Here is a 16,597-nt window from a genome sequence, read left to right on the forward strand (position 1 = left end):
TTTTAATAAATAAATAGAACACGAATTACATGTTTTCAGTTAAAGGCAGACAAAACTTCCAGAAAATCCGTTCCAGCATCTAAGGGCACTAGGAAATCTGGCATAACAAGTTGTGGGGGGAACAGGACGTTGAAGGGGAGAAAAGGCAGGGAGGAGCTTCTTTTAAGTCATTTTATAGTAACTGGTCCTGCAAGGAGAGCTATGAAGAGACATCCTCTTAACATCAGATTCAACACAAAAAATAGTATTGCAAGTTTCTGCATAACGGCCTTTGGCAAACAACACCCGGAGGGGATGAGAACTACATAGTTTTTGCAGCACTTTCAATCTCTCCCAGGAACGTTAACATGTAAAGTTGCTTCACCTTCCCACCTGATTTCCCTCTTAACTTCTGAGGCAATCCAGAGCTCCCTGACAACTATTAAGATGTCAGAAGATTCTCCAGGAGCCATTCCTTAATTAAATGGAAACAAGTGAGGCTCCAATAAACAATAAAAAATGCAGGGCCAGATCAGAACCAGGTATACGAAAATCAATCTCTCAAGTTGCATGCTGTATTTCTGACTCAAATGGATCTGAAAACCTCACTCAGCTAATGCTTTCAGCTCCGTGGATATGGGGAAACCACACTTCTAAAATTATTTCAGTGTTTATTTTAATGTTTACCTCATGCTTGCTTGAAATCCAACGTCAGATGGATCAAACAGTGAGCTCTTTAACAAATGAGATCCAAAGGCCTGCAGGCTAGCTTCAAGCAGCTAGAGGCTTAGCAACAAAATTCTTACATAGCTCTTCTCTTCAATAGAGCCTGAGGCACTTGACTCAGAAAGTATATTTTATTGTGGCCATTTTGCACCCGAGGAAGTTGTTCATGACGTAGCCTGAAACATCACCTCCCCATCCAGAACCCTATCCTCTTCATTTTCTCATCTCTTAAGTGAACACTTCAGGATTTTGGTTCAAATACTATTTGAAAAATCAAAGAATCTTTCAAGAGTGGATTCCAGCTACCACTGTTTCTTTATTAGCCACTATGCTTCCTGCAGGACAACAGAAACCAAGATTCTCAAAATGCTGAAACATTAGACCTGCTTGTTTTGATGTCTCCACTCAAAATTTCTATCAATAATGCAGAGGCTCACATGCAGTCTGCCAGACAGCAATGTACAGAAAAATCACAGGAAGGAAAGCCAGAACTTTGCCTAAGCATGTGAAAAGATTTGTCACAGCCTGTAGTTTTACAGGTACCTATCTGATGACTTTACTGTGTACTTACATATGCTGAAGGCAAGTGCTCCACCCCCACAAAATGGAGGCAGATTAAACAATGAATAAAAGGTTTGGAAATTCCCTACAGATTTAGAGTCTGTGTTCTAAGCAGTAATGTGGAAGTCCAGAACTTCATAATAACTTGCAGGAAATACCGGGCTGAGATGTTCTACAAAGTGGCCATGTACGTTATGCTTAGCTCATGGGCCAGGGAAGGAGAATAGCTGTCCCTTTGGAACAGGACTTGGCTCATTCTATACAGGACTTTTCTTCATTATCATCTGATCCTGAATGCATGGTCTGTACCTACTACTCACTTCACATATGCCGTTAAGAATTATTCACAGTAAGTGATATACAAGAATGTTTATCATTTATCAAGGCCGGCGGTATCAGTGGGAGCAGAGGTTAACTCACAAATAGGGCCAAGACAGTGGAAGTGAAAGGAAATTCAGGCATGACATTGAAGTATGTATTTCAGTAGTAAGACCAGAATAATTCAAGTCTATCATGGCAAGGGGCAGGTCATTTTATAGACAACTAATGCAGAACTGAGGTATCTTGGTGCATGACAAATGCATTGCAGTAAACTCAGATGATCCTTAGTAACTGAGAGACTATCTTCACCGAAAAAATCTCTTCAGCCTCATCCTATTACCCACTCAAATTTATCTACACAGTCATTTTCTCAGCTCTGGACAAATTAACAGGACTAACAAGACCAAATTCCAGTGATATTCACAAATATGTTGGCCACTTTGAATTATATTTAGGAACTGAGTGCTCTGTACATTTTACTTTAAAACCAAAGTAAGGTTGTGGTGTTCTAAAACTATGAACACATAACTTCAGAAGAACCATACACTCTGTATCGTTAAAGATTTTTTTACAAAAAGAATTTCAATCTTTCACCTCTACAGCTTTTTACAACGTGTGAATGTTATCAACAAGCTTTCACAGTGGAAGCACTTGCTGCAGCAACATTCACTTAGATGCTCTCAGACAATTTAAGGTAAGTATGGAGTAGCTTTTAATTCAACATAAATTACAGAAATTATGAATGCCATATAAGAAGAAAACAAAAGCCTTTTCAGATAATGTAAAAGACACTTGGCCATAAACTAGAAAGTTATCATTTTTGCAAAGCCAGAACAAAAACCAACCAAAAGCAAGGAATGACTGAAAATTTTGCAGTGGTTTACAGGGCATGAATTTAATAGGTTTCACACAAATTTACAGGCAAGATATTCCACTGAAAAGTCTCATTTACTTGCCAATGACAAGGCATGAGTTAACAAACATTCTATGTATCTGTGGCCCTAGAAGACTTGTGGTTCTATAAGATGAGAATCTCCATGAGTTGCAAGGACAATCAGAGAAAAAATTAACTTTCCAAGACTACTGTAAGGATTAGACAAACTAACAAAAAATACTCAGATTAAAGTTCTCCTGCCTTTAGCCAGGAAGCCATACCTTAGGCAGGTCATCAGAATGATAGATTCTCTAGGCTGAGAAGTATCAAAACATGATGCATTATAGGAGCTGATCTTCCTAACAGTCATTAAATATAAGAATCAGCTGCCCCTTAGTGTTTCAAGATTCAGCTATACAGGCTTATATTATACAAGCATGTATGACAGAAGTAGATCTGGTAAAATATTTTACTTACGAAATAAAAAAGCCCACTGTTAACTGGTCTGTCATGTCAAATGTACCTATATCTCTTTGTGGTCTCTAGTCTATATATCATCAACCTTCAGTGCCCAGAAGCAGACAATCTAAAACAAGTAGTCCACCTACAGAAAAGCTCAGAGGCAAGTTAGCATTTATTCATCTGTTCTTCACACGCTGGCACTGAGGTCATTAGAATGCAATAACTATGACACCATGCAATCTTGCCCGCATTTAGAAAACTAGTACATTTCATCAGTAGTCACTGACCTTCCCTCACAACCTCTGTCCTTCATTTGGACTAAACAGTTCCTTCATACCTAATCTTACTAGGCAAAAAAGAATTCTGCCCAGCTAAAGTTTTTTTCCCCTCAGTAAGGACAGAAAAATCTCTCTTAATAGACAAAACTTAGACCACTTTCTTTTGAACAATAAAGAAAAAACTTAACTTTGAGCTAGATTCTCAAGACGGCATCAACTTCCCATCTCAAACTTACCACAGTCAGCAGTGAATCTTACTCCTATTTTATTTTTTAACAGTTGAACCTATCTCTACCATGAAACAAGACATGATCCTAGAAGTTATCACCCTTAGGATTTGGGGTATGCTTAAGATCTACATCTAAACTCTGGAGCCCAAAGCATTTGAAGCATACACAGCACTAGCAATTTGGCCATATCTCTGCAATTGTAACCCACATTTGAATGCCAGGAAAGAACTGAAAATTCCTTCTCCACAGCCCAAAACAGCGACCAAAAAAGCAGCCAAACAACGCATACCCTGTCAAAGGGTCATGTGCGTCTTTCCTTCCAAGTTAAGACTTACCAACTGTTCAGTCACAGAATCAGCCAGGTTATATTACCTAACTGGTATTTTATTTAAATATCTAAAGTTTATTTTACATTCAACTTCTCTTATCCAAGTCAATTTTAGTTTTGGCTTAGTATACCTGTGAAAGCTCAAGGCTCAGGTTATCCTTTCAGAATGAATGTGCTGGTCTCTCGTGTTGAAGAAAGTAGTTGTCCAGTTAGAAAAGTCTAAACTTAAATCACAAATGCAGTCTGCTTCATCCCTACGAGATCATATAATCTAAAAACTTAGGACTAACAGAATTCCAAGGTTCCTGAACATTTTCATGAACAAGAGAAAGCATGACCAAAATAAAACAAGCATCAGACATTGTGCTCTTTCCATTCTCTCTCTTCCTTAAAAAAGACAAAAGCAAAAGCAGTAGCAAATTCTGTTGCAATCATAAAGCTAGATATATTCCTGCGGAAGCATATTATAAATTTGTTGCTAACTTCTAAGGGTGAGCAAAAGTGTTAAAAGTACACCAAAATGATTCCTGAAAGAGAAAGTAGCAAATTAAAATAAAACGAAGAAACCCAAGAAAACCCACATACCTTTGTCTCTTCTCTCTGGACAGTGCAGACAAACTGTCCCAGCTTCTTTGCACGGTGCATCGGAACCTTCATAAGCATGACAAAAAAAAAAAGGAGGGGAGGGAACTGCAAAGTCTGAAATAAAGGCTCCTCCCCTGCATTTTACATGTTAAGTGCTCTCAGCTCACTGATCACAAAGCAGCTCTTACAGTCCTTATTCAAACAGTTCAGCTCCAGGGTAACAAGTTCAAAGTGGGAGGAGGCAAAGGGAATCAGAGGGTGGTAACAACTCTGAACAGACCTTTCGTTCCTTTTACATCTGCAGAACCTGTTCTTCAGGTTGGAAACTGAAACATCTGCCTATTGCCCTGTTTGAAAGCTGCACTCCAAACCTCTTCTATACTAACAGGTCTGCAGAGGTAAAACCATATTTAATAATGCACAGACAAGCAACAAGTAGGAGGAAAAGTTAATCATTACTGTGCACCGAGTTTGTTTTACATTTTGGACTTCCTTATGTTAACGTCAGTGAAGCAACTCACTCCCTTATCAGGTCTGTTATAAGGAAAAGTAGAGAAGCATGCAATGGAAATAAAGTCTGCACAGAAATTTGTCTTGCAAAAGCTTAAGTAAAACACAGCAGCTAAATTTTAAGAGATATGGCAGTTCTATGCGGTTGCCAATATCAATCAGAATACAAAGTAGAAGAAACAGATTTTTCTTGCTGATCACTGTGTAACAACTAACATTAGTCTGGTCTTGCTGTATGTGATGAAGGGAACAATTAGCTATGTTAATCCCAGGGTGTTTTACCATGTCACTTCCAGTATCAGCTGAACCATCACATCGGTAAAGGATCAAAGTGGTCCAATAATCTATATAATAATTCTCATGATACAGTGCATTCAAGAGACTTTCATCAGGTTACTAGGCAGCATTTGAAAGGTACTAGAGCCTCAGGTCCTTGAGGTATGTCTACTGTGTTTTTTCAGCTTAATACACTTAACTACTTAGTATTAGGTTAGGAAAAAGTGTTCGTTTATTATTTTGGTGAATACATTGCATATTTCTCCTCCTTACAAAAACACAGTGACTTGTACAGTCTGCATTCAGATCAGCCACTTCTCTCATTCTAAATCTTTAAACTCATGATTTTGCGAGAGGATGGAATCTATGGGAGAAGCAGGTTTGGCCCAGATCTACAAAAAATAATCCCAGATCATATGAAATACTTTTCTTTTTCCTTTTTTTTTTTTTTTTTTTTTTTGGGGGGGGTGGCGGGGAGGCAGGGAACAGCTGCGGGTCTGGGAGCAGAAGTGAATATTTCTAATTGTAGAATTACCCTCTACTGCTCCCCAGTCCGAGGAGTAATTTTGTTGGGAGGTTTTGTAAGGGGGTTGGTTGTGTGTCCCCACACAGGAATGAATACATATTCCTATTTGGTGGATTGCATTCCCCATTGTACAAAATGGTATTGCCTATAAACGTTGCAGTACTCATTAGCCCAAATTCTATGCATAGCAAATTATGTGAAGTAAACAGAAAAATCTCAGTGTAAAACAACACAGAGGGCTACATTCAGGAGGTCTAAACTTTCTACACAGTAGAAATATAAAAAAAGAAAAGACAAAACAAAAGGAAAAAAATTGTAAATACAGATTGATAAAACTTCCTTCAAGTGAGAGGTGAGCCCCAGCTACACTAACACATAGAAATACTGCACAGCACTGGAACAGGAGTCATCTCATGTCATATTCATATGACTATCGAGAAAGGATTACTTACGAATCCATTTTCATAGAAAAACTCTGCTCTTTCAAAATCATTATTCTCCAAAAAGGAAGTATGCAGAATCATATGAAGTGATAAAATGGAAGGAAGGAGAAGTAAGGCGTAATTCATTGGGTACTCCAAACATCACAAAACACTTGCCAATTCATGTGTCCTCCCTCAGACTTTAAAGAATTGGCTAGTGCTCCTCACTTCCACATGACCACTGAACACTATCATCTTTAGCGTGTATATATACAGAACTTGAATTCACTACCAACAAGTTTCAGCCTCACTTCTAATCAGCAGTCAGAAGTCGTTGTGCGAAGCACCACTTTATAGTCCTTTTGGTTAATAAGTAGACCTCCACAAAATAAAAACTAAGACAACTGGTTTTCTGCAACCTCCTTAGAGAAAGAGAAATTACCTGAAATATGCAGAATGAAAACAAGTATGAGTTTAGACTGACACCTGCAGCACAACACTGGCCCTCAACAGGCAGTGTTTTTTATTCCCTTGCAAAATCTAGTTTCAGAAGTACTTCCTTCACACGACATATGGCAGCACAACTACTAAGGCAGTAACTAACAGGAATAGCAAAGAGAAAAAAAATGAAAGAATAAATAAGGCAAAAGTGGAAGGCAGACCAAAAGAAGATGTCTCTCTCACTAGCCAAGCATCCTAAAATTCCCCAAGAGTTTGTAGAATTGAATGTTTAATATTAAATTATTTCACTTTGTTACTTCTCAACAAACAGTCCTACCTAATGCTTTTAATTTTTTTGTTGTTTTCATTTGCCTGGTTTGTATTTTTCCCTGAATATTCACACTTCTTAACTGTTACTTGTTTATGAGGAGCAAAATCATAGACTACAAAACATTGCCTTAATAATAATCAAGAAATTAAGAATGTGTGTCATTACCACAATAATCAGTTACAACACGAGAGGTGGAAAGAGAGTTCTACCCCTCTCTTACTTGCAACTTTCAGTGCAAGCAAGCAGCTAACTAAAAACAGAGGTCAATTCTCCTCAATGGTATATACATGAAAGTTGTCTACACAAAATGGAGAGGTTATGTGGCATGATGTCATCTCCTCCATTCAAAACAAAAAAGATATTTTGAATTATTTTCTAGATTTGGACCACTCTCCTCCTTTTGAGAGGAGAACATACATTTATTGCCCATACTCAACAAAACCCCCACCCTTCAAAATACCGCAAACCAACTTAACTTTTAGAATATAACAAAATCCATTTAATTTGTCAAGAATGGTTCACATACAGAGAAGTTAAACACATGTTTTAACATTTGTGGGAACAGAGTCTTGGCAGCCTGGAACCCTAGGTGATAAGGATCTGTTAATGTGTGAATTCAAAAACATCAGTAAATAATTAATGAGTTGACCCCATAAAACATTGATGCAAAGAACAGACAGTGCACAGAAAACTGAAACAGTTACAATACAGCACTGAAAACTGCTTACAATTTGGATTTTCAGCTGTTATTAAGGTCAGTTTGGGTTTTCTACCACAAAAAGTAGGAAGAGACCCCATAATCAGTTATGCAAACTCCTAATGGACCATAAGAGTTTATTACCTCATTCTTCTTACAGCTTTCAGATACACTTTGACTGTGCTGTTAAAAATAACTAACTCCACTAAAAAGAAAAAGTATTATTTACCACACAATCCCCCCCAAATAACAAATTTTTAAGGAATGAAAATCTGACCTTCAGAAGCCTAAACTTATCTTCAGCTTTATAAATGGTTTCCAATCTAATAATTAAGTGCTCATCAGCCAGCATTTCAGCTTTGCAAAAAAAGTCTTTTGAGCTCTTCTTTGGTTTCTTGACCTATAAAACAAGAAATCCGTATTTACCCACTTCAATAAAATAGCAACAAACATCTACCCTGCACACTTAGTAAAACATATATCTCATACAGAGCACAAATGAGAAATTATACCTAGCACCCTAATCAACTTCTCCAACAGTTGTTCACAACCAAGCAGATATTGCCCTAAGCTAAATTAGTAGCTCTAACAAAATATCACCATTTGCTCCTAATTCCCCCTAGATTTCTTATGTTCCAATTTTTTCAGGTGCAATGATTTAAGAGATCTTAACCTTTTGATTGCTGAGGGAAACCATAGGACACAAGACAAAGGAAATACTACCTATCACAGTCAGTAGAAAGATTAAACTATGGTTAGGATGCACTTGTTGCACTGCCTGTACAATATTGAAATAGCAACCAGTATTTTTGTAGTGAGAAAGTTTCCAAGTTCTTTAATTCTAACCACAATCTTCCCATGTTTGGTATTTTCCTTAACAATTGAGCTGTTGGACACATGAGATAGCATGGAAATCATAGCTCTCACTTTAAACAAAAATCAAAACATATGGGAGTATGAGGTAAATTGGAAAGCTGAACAAAATGATCTGAAGATTGGTCAATTGGTTTTAGTTTCAAATTTTAAAAAAAATGCTATGATTTAGGGTAGCAGCTTCAAGTTTCTTAACTTGGGACATATCAGATCACCACGATACGTCAAGATTTAAGTGAGAAGCGCACACTAGATGTGAAAATTTCACATTCCATATCCCATTTCTCATGGGATATTTTCTTATGCAGGTGCTCCCCCTACTGTTTTACTAAATAAAATGTAATGTTTTTCCTTAATTGCACTGATTTTATAGCTACAGATTGCACAATCTGCAATTTTATTTACATCATACACCCTTCCATACAGTAGCAAATAAAAATTTGAGTTGCACCTGGAGCAAGGCTGGAGGGGATAGGAATGTATTACTTAACTGTAAGATTCATCACAGCTTTACTTATAATTCATACCTTTTGGTACAGTTGAATTAGATCTTTGATGTCACAAGCTGTGTTACTTATAACAGACTACTGAATATTAAAGGACCACAGCTATCCAGTTTACTTGTGTTTATGTTTGTCAGTGGGTAGCCTTTCTTTCTGCTTCTCGGCACTAAAAAGAAAAAAACAAGTACAAGCTCCAGCTCCTTCGCAGTACTTTCAAGTGAGTTACTGCAATATTAGCATGTAAACTTTTCTGGAAAACATCTATTTTAATCCAACTGAAAGCAGTTTGTCATATAAATCAATTACATTGCAGAACTGTTTAACTTCCCCTTCACTGAAGCATGTTGCAAAACTAAATTTATAAGTTACATGACGTTGAAATCTGCTAAAAAAAACCCAAAACACATTTTGACAAGAATGAACATATCAAACTTCAAGATGCATATAGGTAGTAAACACTTTCAGAATGCTGCTACCTTTGTTAAAAAGGCCATTGTTTGTAGGGAGCATACAAAAAATTTATTTTTTTTTTATTAAACGCTAGGCACATCTGTAACAGCCTCATAGTAGATAATGGGATTCTGGCTGCCTCCATCAAGAGCCCAATAAGCCTTATGAGGAGAACGCATGCTCGATTCCCTGAATAAACTAGCAACTAGACACAACATTGAGCAATTTATCAGAAACGCTGTTGACCACGGCCTTAAGGCTTATGTTCACTCATCGTTGTCTCTCCAAATCCCACCTCTTACCAGTGAATCAACCACAAAAGCCAACCATCCAGCTGACACGCTGTGGCAGATGGGCGTTCGGGACCAAGCAGCGCCGTGCTCCCGAAGGCTGGATCCCTTCAGCCTACACAGAGACGCGCCTTCCAGCCGGGGCGCTGGGGAGGGCAGACATACCCGCACGCCAACGCTCCCAAGCTTTCCCGGCGGCTCGGGCGGTTCTCGGGGAGCCCGGACTCCCGCCTTCGCCTGGCCCATACCGTTTACCTCAGCCAGACGGGGCCGGGGCTTCTGGGCCGCCGCCCCTCAGGGAGGAGGCGACGAGCCCGGGCTAGCCCGCTCTGCCGCCGCATTACCAAGCGCGCTGAGGGAAGGCAACCGGGGCTGCGGAACCGCCGCTGACCGGCGGCAGCGCCGACCCCGGGCGCTGAGTGGGCTGCTGGGCATCCACCCTGCGGCACTCGAGGGAAGCCCGGCCGGGAGGCTGCCGCTCCCCGGCGCGAAGCGGCACCGCAGCCACCGGCGGGAAGAAGCCAGTCAGGCGGGAGCGGCAGCACTGAGGAGACGGAGGAAAGCGGCTCCCGCCCTCTTACTATAGGCGCCTCCTTATGGGAGGACCGTAACGACGCAACATCCCTGCGCCCGCCGAGGGTGCACCGCCGCCTGTGGAGAGCCGCTTCGCCTCCGCGCAGAGTTACGTCTCCTTCCGCGCGGGATGGCGCTGGAGCCGGCGGGACCGGCGCAGCTGGTGCGCTGCGGGCAGAAGGACGAGCTGTACCGGAGCGGGCTGCGGAGCGGGGCCGGCACCGCGCTGCACGGGCTCGCAGGTAATGCCTGCCCTGGGTGGGGGGAGTTTCAGCGGACCCCGAGCTCTGCCGAGGGGCTGGGCCGCCCGGCGCGGCGTTGGAGGGGGGACGGAGACCGACTGTGCTCCCAAATCCGCCGACAGCAGCGGCCTCCCCCCTCAGCCCCCTCACAGCTCTCGGATGGGGTGATGGAGGCGGGCCGATCCATCGCGAGGGCGTTAATCCCGTGTTGGGGTGCCCGGGAGAAATGGCGGGCGAAGGGTTTAGATCAGCAGGAATTTCACGTCAAGTAACTGCAACGATCCACCCCCCCCACCCCCCCCCAGGTGCCAAGAAGTGGCTGGAATGGAGGAAAGAGATTGAACTGCTTTCTGATGTCGCCTACTTCGTCCTTACCACCTTGTCAGGTAACACATCTAGTAGCTTCCCATTTAGCATTTCTCCTAATGGCGTGAAAAATGAGCCATCTGTCCTGGGGGGCTGCTAGTTGTTGGTGACCACCACCTGCAATGAGACTGCTTGACAGGGATTTTCTTCATTGTGGGGTTTGTCTTTGGTTTGTTTTTCTATAAATGCCTTTTATTAACCACTAAATTGCCAGAAGCTTGAGGTCAAAGGCAGCAGTTTATCAACCCAGATATAGGTTCTTTTAAAAGCAAAAGTTCTTTTTCAAAAAAGGGATGCATGATACTATGAAGAAGCATCCCTGCTTTAAGCCTAAAGCTATGGCAGGTACTGATGCTGCAGATGCTCATGTAAACATAATGGTCACCTCATTCAACACAAAAAAATGCAACTATTTCTGAAACTCCAAAACCCGATGTGTTCTGAACTGAGCAGCCTGTCACTGCTGCTCAACCATACAGAGAATGATACTGCAATTGCCATCTTACCCTGCGTGTTTTCTGTTGCACACATTATTTAGGTTATCAGACTCTGGGTGAAGAGTATGTTAACATTGTTCAAGTTGACTCAACCAAGAAAAGGGTACCTTCTTTTCTTCGACGGGCCATCTTCGTTTCTCTGCATACTGTAGTACCCTATTGCTTAGAAAAGGGATTACTGCATCTGGAACACGAGTTGCAGATAGCAGCTGACGAGTCCAGAACCTCGCAGAGCAACCCAGCACTTGGCTTATCCAGTAGGACCTTAATACGAAACTGGATACAGAAACAAGTCGGGGAGCTTACAGAACAGCAGAAGAAAACAGTCTTACAAATTGTGTACGTTCTTAAACAATGCATACCTTTGCTCCATCGACTACATCTGGCAGTATTCTACATAAGTGGCACTTTTTATCACCTGTCTAAAAGAATCACAGGAATCACGTATGTAAGTGGATGTATTTCTTGTTTGAAGCTGGTGTCCACTGCAGTATTTTGGCCTCTTTTGGGGTGCCATGCGTGTAAAAGGGACATAGAATTTGCCTATAGCTGATTAGAATATGGGCAGAGCTGACTGGGTGAGAGGGATATTTTTAATACTATGTAGAGGGGTTATGAGTCTCTGCAGTTGAAAGGTTATGGCTAATAAATGTGAAGGTACTGTCAGAAGTTAATACCCTACATAACGTCACAATAGTGTCCTTCTACAAATATACAAAAAGTGAGAAGTGGCTTAATAAATGCATGGGAAATACTTCAATATAGTTTTGAACAAAAATCAGTACAAGTTCAGATAGCATTTTTCTATATGAAGAGCTTAATTTCACATGGTCTTTTGAAGTATCTTTCCAAAAAACATCAGCCACTGGCCCAGAAATGTGTATAGACACAAGATTCCTCAATGATTCCCCATGTCAATCTGGAAAATCGGTATATGACTATTTGCTCAGAGCCACATAACAAAACTAACTGATTAAAGCAGCAGTTCTGATGGACAGACAGACAACTCGAGACACCTGATCCTTGCACAAATGGCAGTTAAGTGTAGCCTGACTGAGTGAGATACATCCAGGACACATTAGACATCCTGAGACAGCAGGCTGATGAGTCCTAGAAACATGTCAATTTTTTTGACAGAAATGAGAATCCCAAATCTCATTGGGATTCATTCTCATTGGTTGGGGGGGGGAACACAGAATATGAGGGGTGAGAAGCACAGTTTCATAAAACCACAGTAACGAAACATCTCCATTTCTGTGACTTATGTAGCTGCATTTTGGAGGACTGCAAAGAGAAGATCAGAATATTCGATCAAGTTACAAGTTTCTTGGAATAATTTCACTCTTCCATCTTCTTCTAACAATTGGTGTTCAAATGTACAGCTTCAAACAGAAGCAGAGAGCAAGGCAGGAATGGAAACTACACCGCAACCTAGCTCATCAGAAGTACGATGATTTTTACTTACTAGAAAAGAGATGGAAGCAATGGTGGGAAATGTAATACCTTTCATGAACAGGGACAACATTGGAGTGACACTTTGACTTAAGTTAGAACCCAGAGTAATGTAAAGTTTGATGCATTCCTCACTGTTTTAAGCATCTCTTAGATTTCATACTTTGCTTTCATGTTTTTGAAATCTTCACAAAAAGGGTTAATACTTGAAGGTGAGGTTTACTTTAAGATTGTGTTATCAAATATTTCTTACAAGCAGGCTAAATAAAGTAACATATAACTATGTTAATTAGAAATATGACCAAGGAAAAAACTACTGGGCGCCACTCCCGCTGCACTTTGTGCTTGGAAGAACGGAGACATACAACAGCCACACCTTGTGGCCACCTCTTCTGCTGGGAATGCATCACAGAGTGGTGTAACACCAGAGTAAGTACAGAAGGACAAATGGAGGCTGGAAGGGGTAAACATGATGAAATTTCTACTTGAAAATATCTATCAGCCTAGGTGTTGAAATAATACCCTTTCTCTCACTAAGGCACCTAAAATCCCCACACAAGAGTTCACCAGGACCTATGTATTTTATTAGAATAGAATGACTATGCATTACATAGATGAGGTAAATAAGGTGAGCAGTTTTCTGTCTCAACCATTGAAATGCAACTGAACTAATGTGGAAGTCAGACATGGAGATAATTCCTTTATCTACAGACCTAGGCTATAATTCTGACTGCAAAGAAACAACAAAAGTGATAACGTTCTAAAGCCACCTTCACCTGATGTCCAGTAAAAAGGAATAAATAAGTTACAACCAAACTGAGCTAGCTCTTATGCATGGTATTTTAAACTTGGATTTTGCTCTGGATTAATGAAATACAACAGAATTTTCATCCATTAAGGATTTTATAAACATTGTGGAATAAGATGTTGTCCATTTATTTTCTCTAAAGAGTGAAAACTGCTTGCCAGAAAAAAGGCATCAAGTGTTACTTACAAATAAAATGTTTGCCATAGAGGCTATGTCTGTGCTATAACTCAGATATATTACTGCAGTTGTTTTAGAAATGAGTGGTGTGATCTACTTAAATTTTCCTACACATATACTAATTTGGCTGTGGCAGGGCAGAATCAAGCAAATACAACTTCTCAGAGAATTTCTCCAAGATCCAAAATTGATCTTGACACTAAAATTAGTATAGCCAAAGGCCTGTATTTAAATGCACCAAGGTTACACCTATGCAAGCTGTTAAGTTCTATGACAGATACACCACGTGAAGCCACAAACTAGAACGCAGCTTGCAATGAGCCACTGCCTTCCTAACGCCACCCTGACACAAATCAGGAAATGTCAAAAGTCACTTCAGATTTGCTTGTAAAGACTGAGCCAATGTTCATCAGTCTTGCCTGAATGCTGTCGTAAGCTGTGGTAAAAACTTTCATCTAGCTGCAGGGAAGGAGTGGTAACCTACTGAATTACTCAGATGTGTTTTCTAAGGCTGTGAAAATAGATGCTTTTCTTATTGGGTATTCAGATTCATTTAATCCTTTTAAAAAACATAACAAAACAAAACAACATAGTTTGCCTAACACAAACCATACTACCCACCCCTCCAGTTAGCATTTTTCAGCTTATCAGCTGTTTGTTTCTGAAAGAGAAATGCAGTGGAGGCAGCAAATGCTACCAAGTTTCAGCTGGATATGCAAGTCCATTACACAGTGATAAAACTGAGTGTTAACTGAAGCAGGTACCTAAAGAGGGCCCCTTAAACTGAAACTATCTTGCTAGACTGTAACAAAGTATTCCAGACCCTTTTCTTAACCAGATAGCTATCAGAAGAAATGAGTTATTAGAGGAATAGCTCCCGTACACAGATTTCCTATCACTTACAGTGTTCAGAATATGATATTTGATGAAAAACATAAGGAAGATTGTTGAATATCCTTAATGCGACAATATTAACTCCCAAGTACTGCCTTCTTAAGAATCTGAAATTAAAAAGCAAAAAAACTTAGTCCACTTTAAAAATCAAGTGGGGGGGAGGGATGAAGTCACTCAAAGCTGATAAGTAGCAAGCAGATGCAAAATGGATTTTTATCTAATCTCCCCAAACTTTAGTTTGGGCTTTTTTAGTTTCCGGTAGGAAGCTGAAGCATCACAAGCTAAAGTTTTCACACACATTTTCAAGTTTTGATTAGAATAATTTAGGTAAATGATCCTTTTGCACTGTGGCCTTACTCAAGCTTCTTTGGTCCCTTACGTTGTTGGGCATCAATTAAAAAAAAGTTGTTCTTGTAATCTAGAGTGAAGATTAGTCCTCACTTCCCACCACACCTCTGACTGTAAAATTAAGGAAGAACTTCAAGTGAGTTAGCATTAGAAATTGCCCTGCTGACTCCCCGCTTGAAGTATCTTCAAATGAAGTGGAGGCAACAGAAATTTGAATGTAACAGAAGTACACTTAGAAGGCTACTGACAATTTCAGTTATTAGTTTTCAGTGTGAGTACTAGCTGACAACAGAGCTGTATCTATTAGAGGACATTTATTTTAGACCATTTTTTGCATTTTTGTCAACTCTAAAGCTGTCCCAGATGCACATATCTGTAGGTAGACAGTATTAAAAATGCATTACACAGTGATATTTCAGATCTGAAAACATCCATTCACTATAATAGCATCTTTACCTTATTCTTTTCCCTAAAGGCCTGCTAATTTACTACTCAAAGAGCAGTTCAACACCCATGGTAAAGGATTTTTTGTTTCAGATACAGAGACTTCAGCTTGTTTTTTCTTAACACTGACAACTATTGTTACCATTTTAGTAACTTTTAGTCTTTTGGAATGTGCTGACCTAATAAATCCTTTTGACTCCCCCACTGGATTCACCAGGCAGAGATACAAAAATTTCAGAGCTCTGAGTTAGAGAACTAAGAGTATCTTCTAATACACAGTCAATACCTTTTAAATACTACTTCTAGTGTCCGTGAATGTTTCCTCATACTGCCTCTAACTGTAGTTTTTTCTGATTCCATTTGTTAGCAAAGTTAACTGAAGAAGTAGTATTGCCACCTCGATTAAAGAACAAAAACACACCAAAAGAACTGTTAAGAATCCATACGGTTTTTAAGCACCCATATCACCTCAAGTTGCTCTTTAAATTGGGCGAGCTTAGAGTGCTTTACATGGTTAAGCTTGCATCACAAACTGGACTGAAAAAAATGGGGTTTTGATTATGGATGCTGATTATTTTCTAGAAGTAGTTAAACAGTCATATTTGGATTTTATTTTTTTTTTTTACTTTTAAATACAGCAATTCAGTACATCTATCTAATTTCTTTTCTTTTTTGTAGACAGAATGTCCACTGTGCAGAGAGAAGTTTCATCCTCAGAAACTGATCTACCTACGTCACTATCAACTGTAAAGGAAAAACCTATTCTGTTTCATGACAAGGGCCTTTATAAAGTTGTCATACAGCTTGAGTTAGTCCAAGAAAAAGACTTTATTATAAAACTGGTAACTGCCTGTGCAAGGTGGCACTTCATTCCTCTTTTACAGAATAAATCTACTTCTGCCTCTACCCTTCTGTTTCTTCTAACATGGTTCTCGGCCATATTAAAAATATGTCTTTCTAAAAAGTGCTTAACACAAATGTAGTAGTTTTCTTCACTGTGGACAATGAAAAATTTAAATCAGATTCTCAATTTCTAAATGTAAGTGTAGATAACGAGTCTTCTAACCTTTCAGAGCATGCTTAAGGTATTAGTAAAACTCTACAATTTGTAAGACTCCGTTTCTCCTGTAACT

At 39.7% G+C, this 16,597-nt stretch overlaps 2 protein-coding genes across 2 annotated transcripts in view; one reads left to right on the plus strand and one right to left on the minus strand.

Moving 5' to 3' along the window:
- PLCH2 (phospholipase C eta 2) overlaps window positions 1-10,292 on the minus strand; it is a 125,648-nt gene extending 115,356 nt beyond the window's left edge. The window contains exons 1-3 of the mRNA XM_075027137.1: window positions 9,676-10,292; window positions 8,948-9,089; window positions 7,825-7,947 (exon numbers count right to left, since the gene is read on the minus strand). The gene's annotated coding sequence lies outside the window, so the exon portion shown is untranslated. The remainder of the gene's footprint in view (window positions 1-7,824; window positions 7,948-8,947; window positions 9,090-9,675) is intronic.
- An 8-nt stretch (window positions 10,293-10,300) lies between these two features.
- PEX10 (peroxisomal biogenesis factor 10) lies at window positions 10,301-16,370 on the plus strand. Its single transcript, XM_075027147.1, has 6 exons — window positions 10,301-10,478; window positions 10,784-10,864; window positions 11,383-11,789; window positions 12,611-12,786; window positions 13,087-13,222; window positions 16,143-16,370. Exons 1-6 carry the CDS (start codon window positions 10,367-10,369, stop codon window positions 16,212-16,214), a joined length of 984 nt encoding a protein of 327 aa, XP_074883248.1. The 5' UTR covers window positions 10,301-10,366; the 3' UTR covers window positions 16,215-16,370.
- The last annotated feature ends 227 nt before the right edge of the window (window positions 16,371-16,597 follow it).

The sequence above is a fragment of the Buteo buteo genome, chromosome 5 (genome assembly GCF_964188355.1).
Source record: "Buteo buteo chromosome 5, bButBut1.hap1.1, whole genome shotgun sequence".
In the NCBI taxonomy this organism is placed as follows: domain Eukaryota; kingdom Metazoa; phylum Chordata; class Aves; order Accipitriformes; family Accipitridae; genus Buteo; species Buteo buteo.

Bases quoted from the DNA above. Each gene is read 5' to 3' on its own strand.
- PEX10 (XM_075027147.1), top strand. From the start codon at position 10,367: ATGGCGCTGGAGCCGGCGGGACCGGCGCAGCTGGTGCGCTGCGGGCAG. The intron at 10,479-10,783 runs GTAATGCCTGCC...ACCCCCCCCCAG, and splicing joins CGCGCTGCACGGGCTCGCAG to GTGCCAAGAAGTGGCTGGAA. The intron at 10,865-11,382 runs GTAACACATCTA...CACATTATTTAG, and splicing joins CGTCCTTACCACCTTGTCAG to GTTATCAGACTCTGGGTGAA.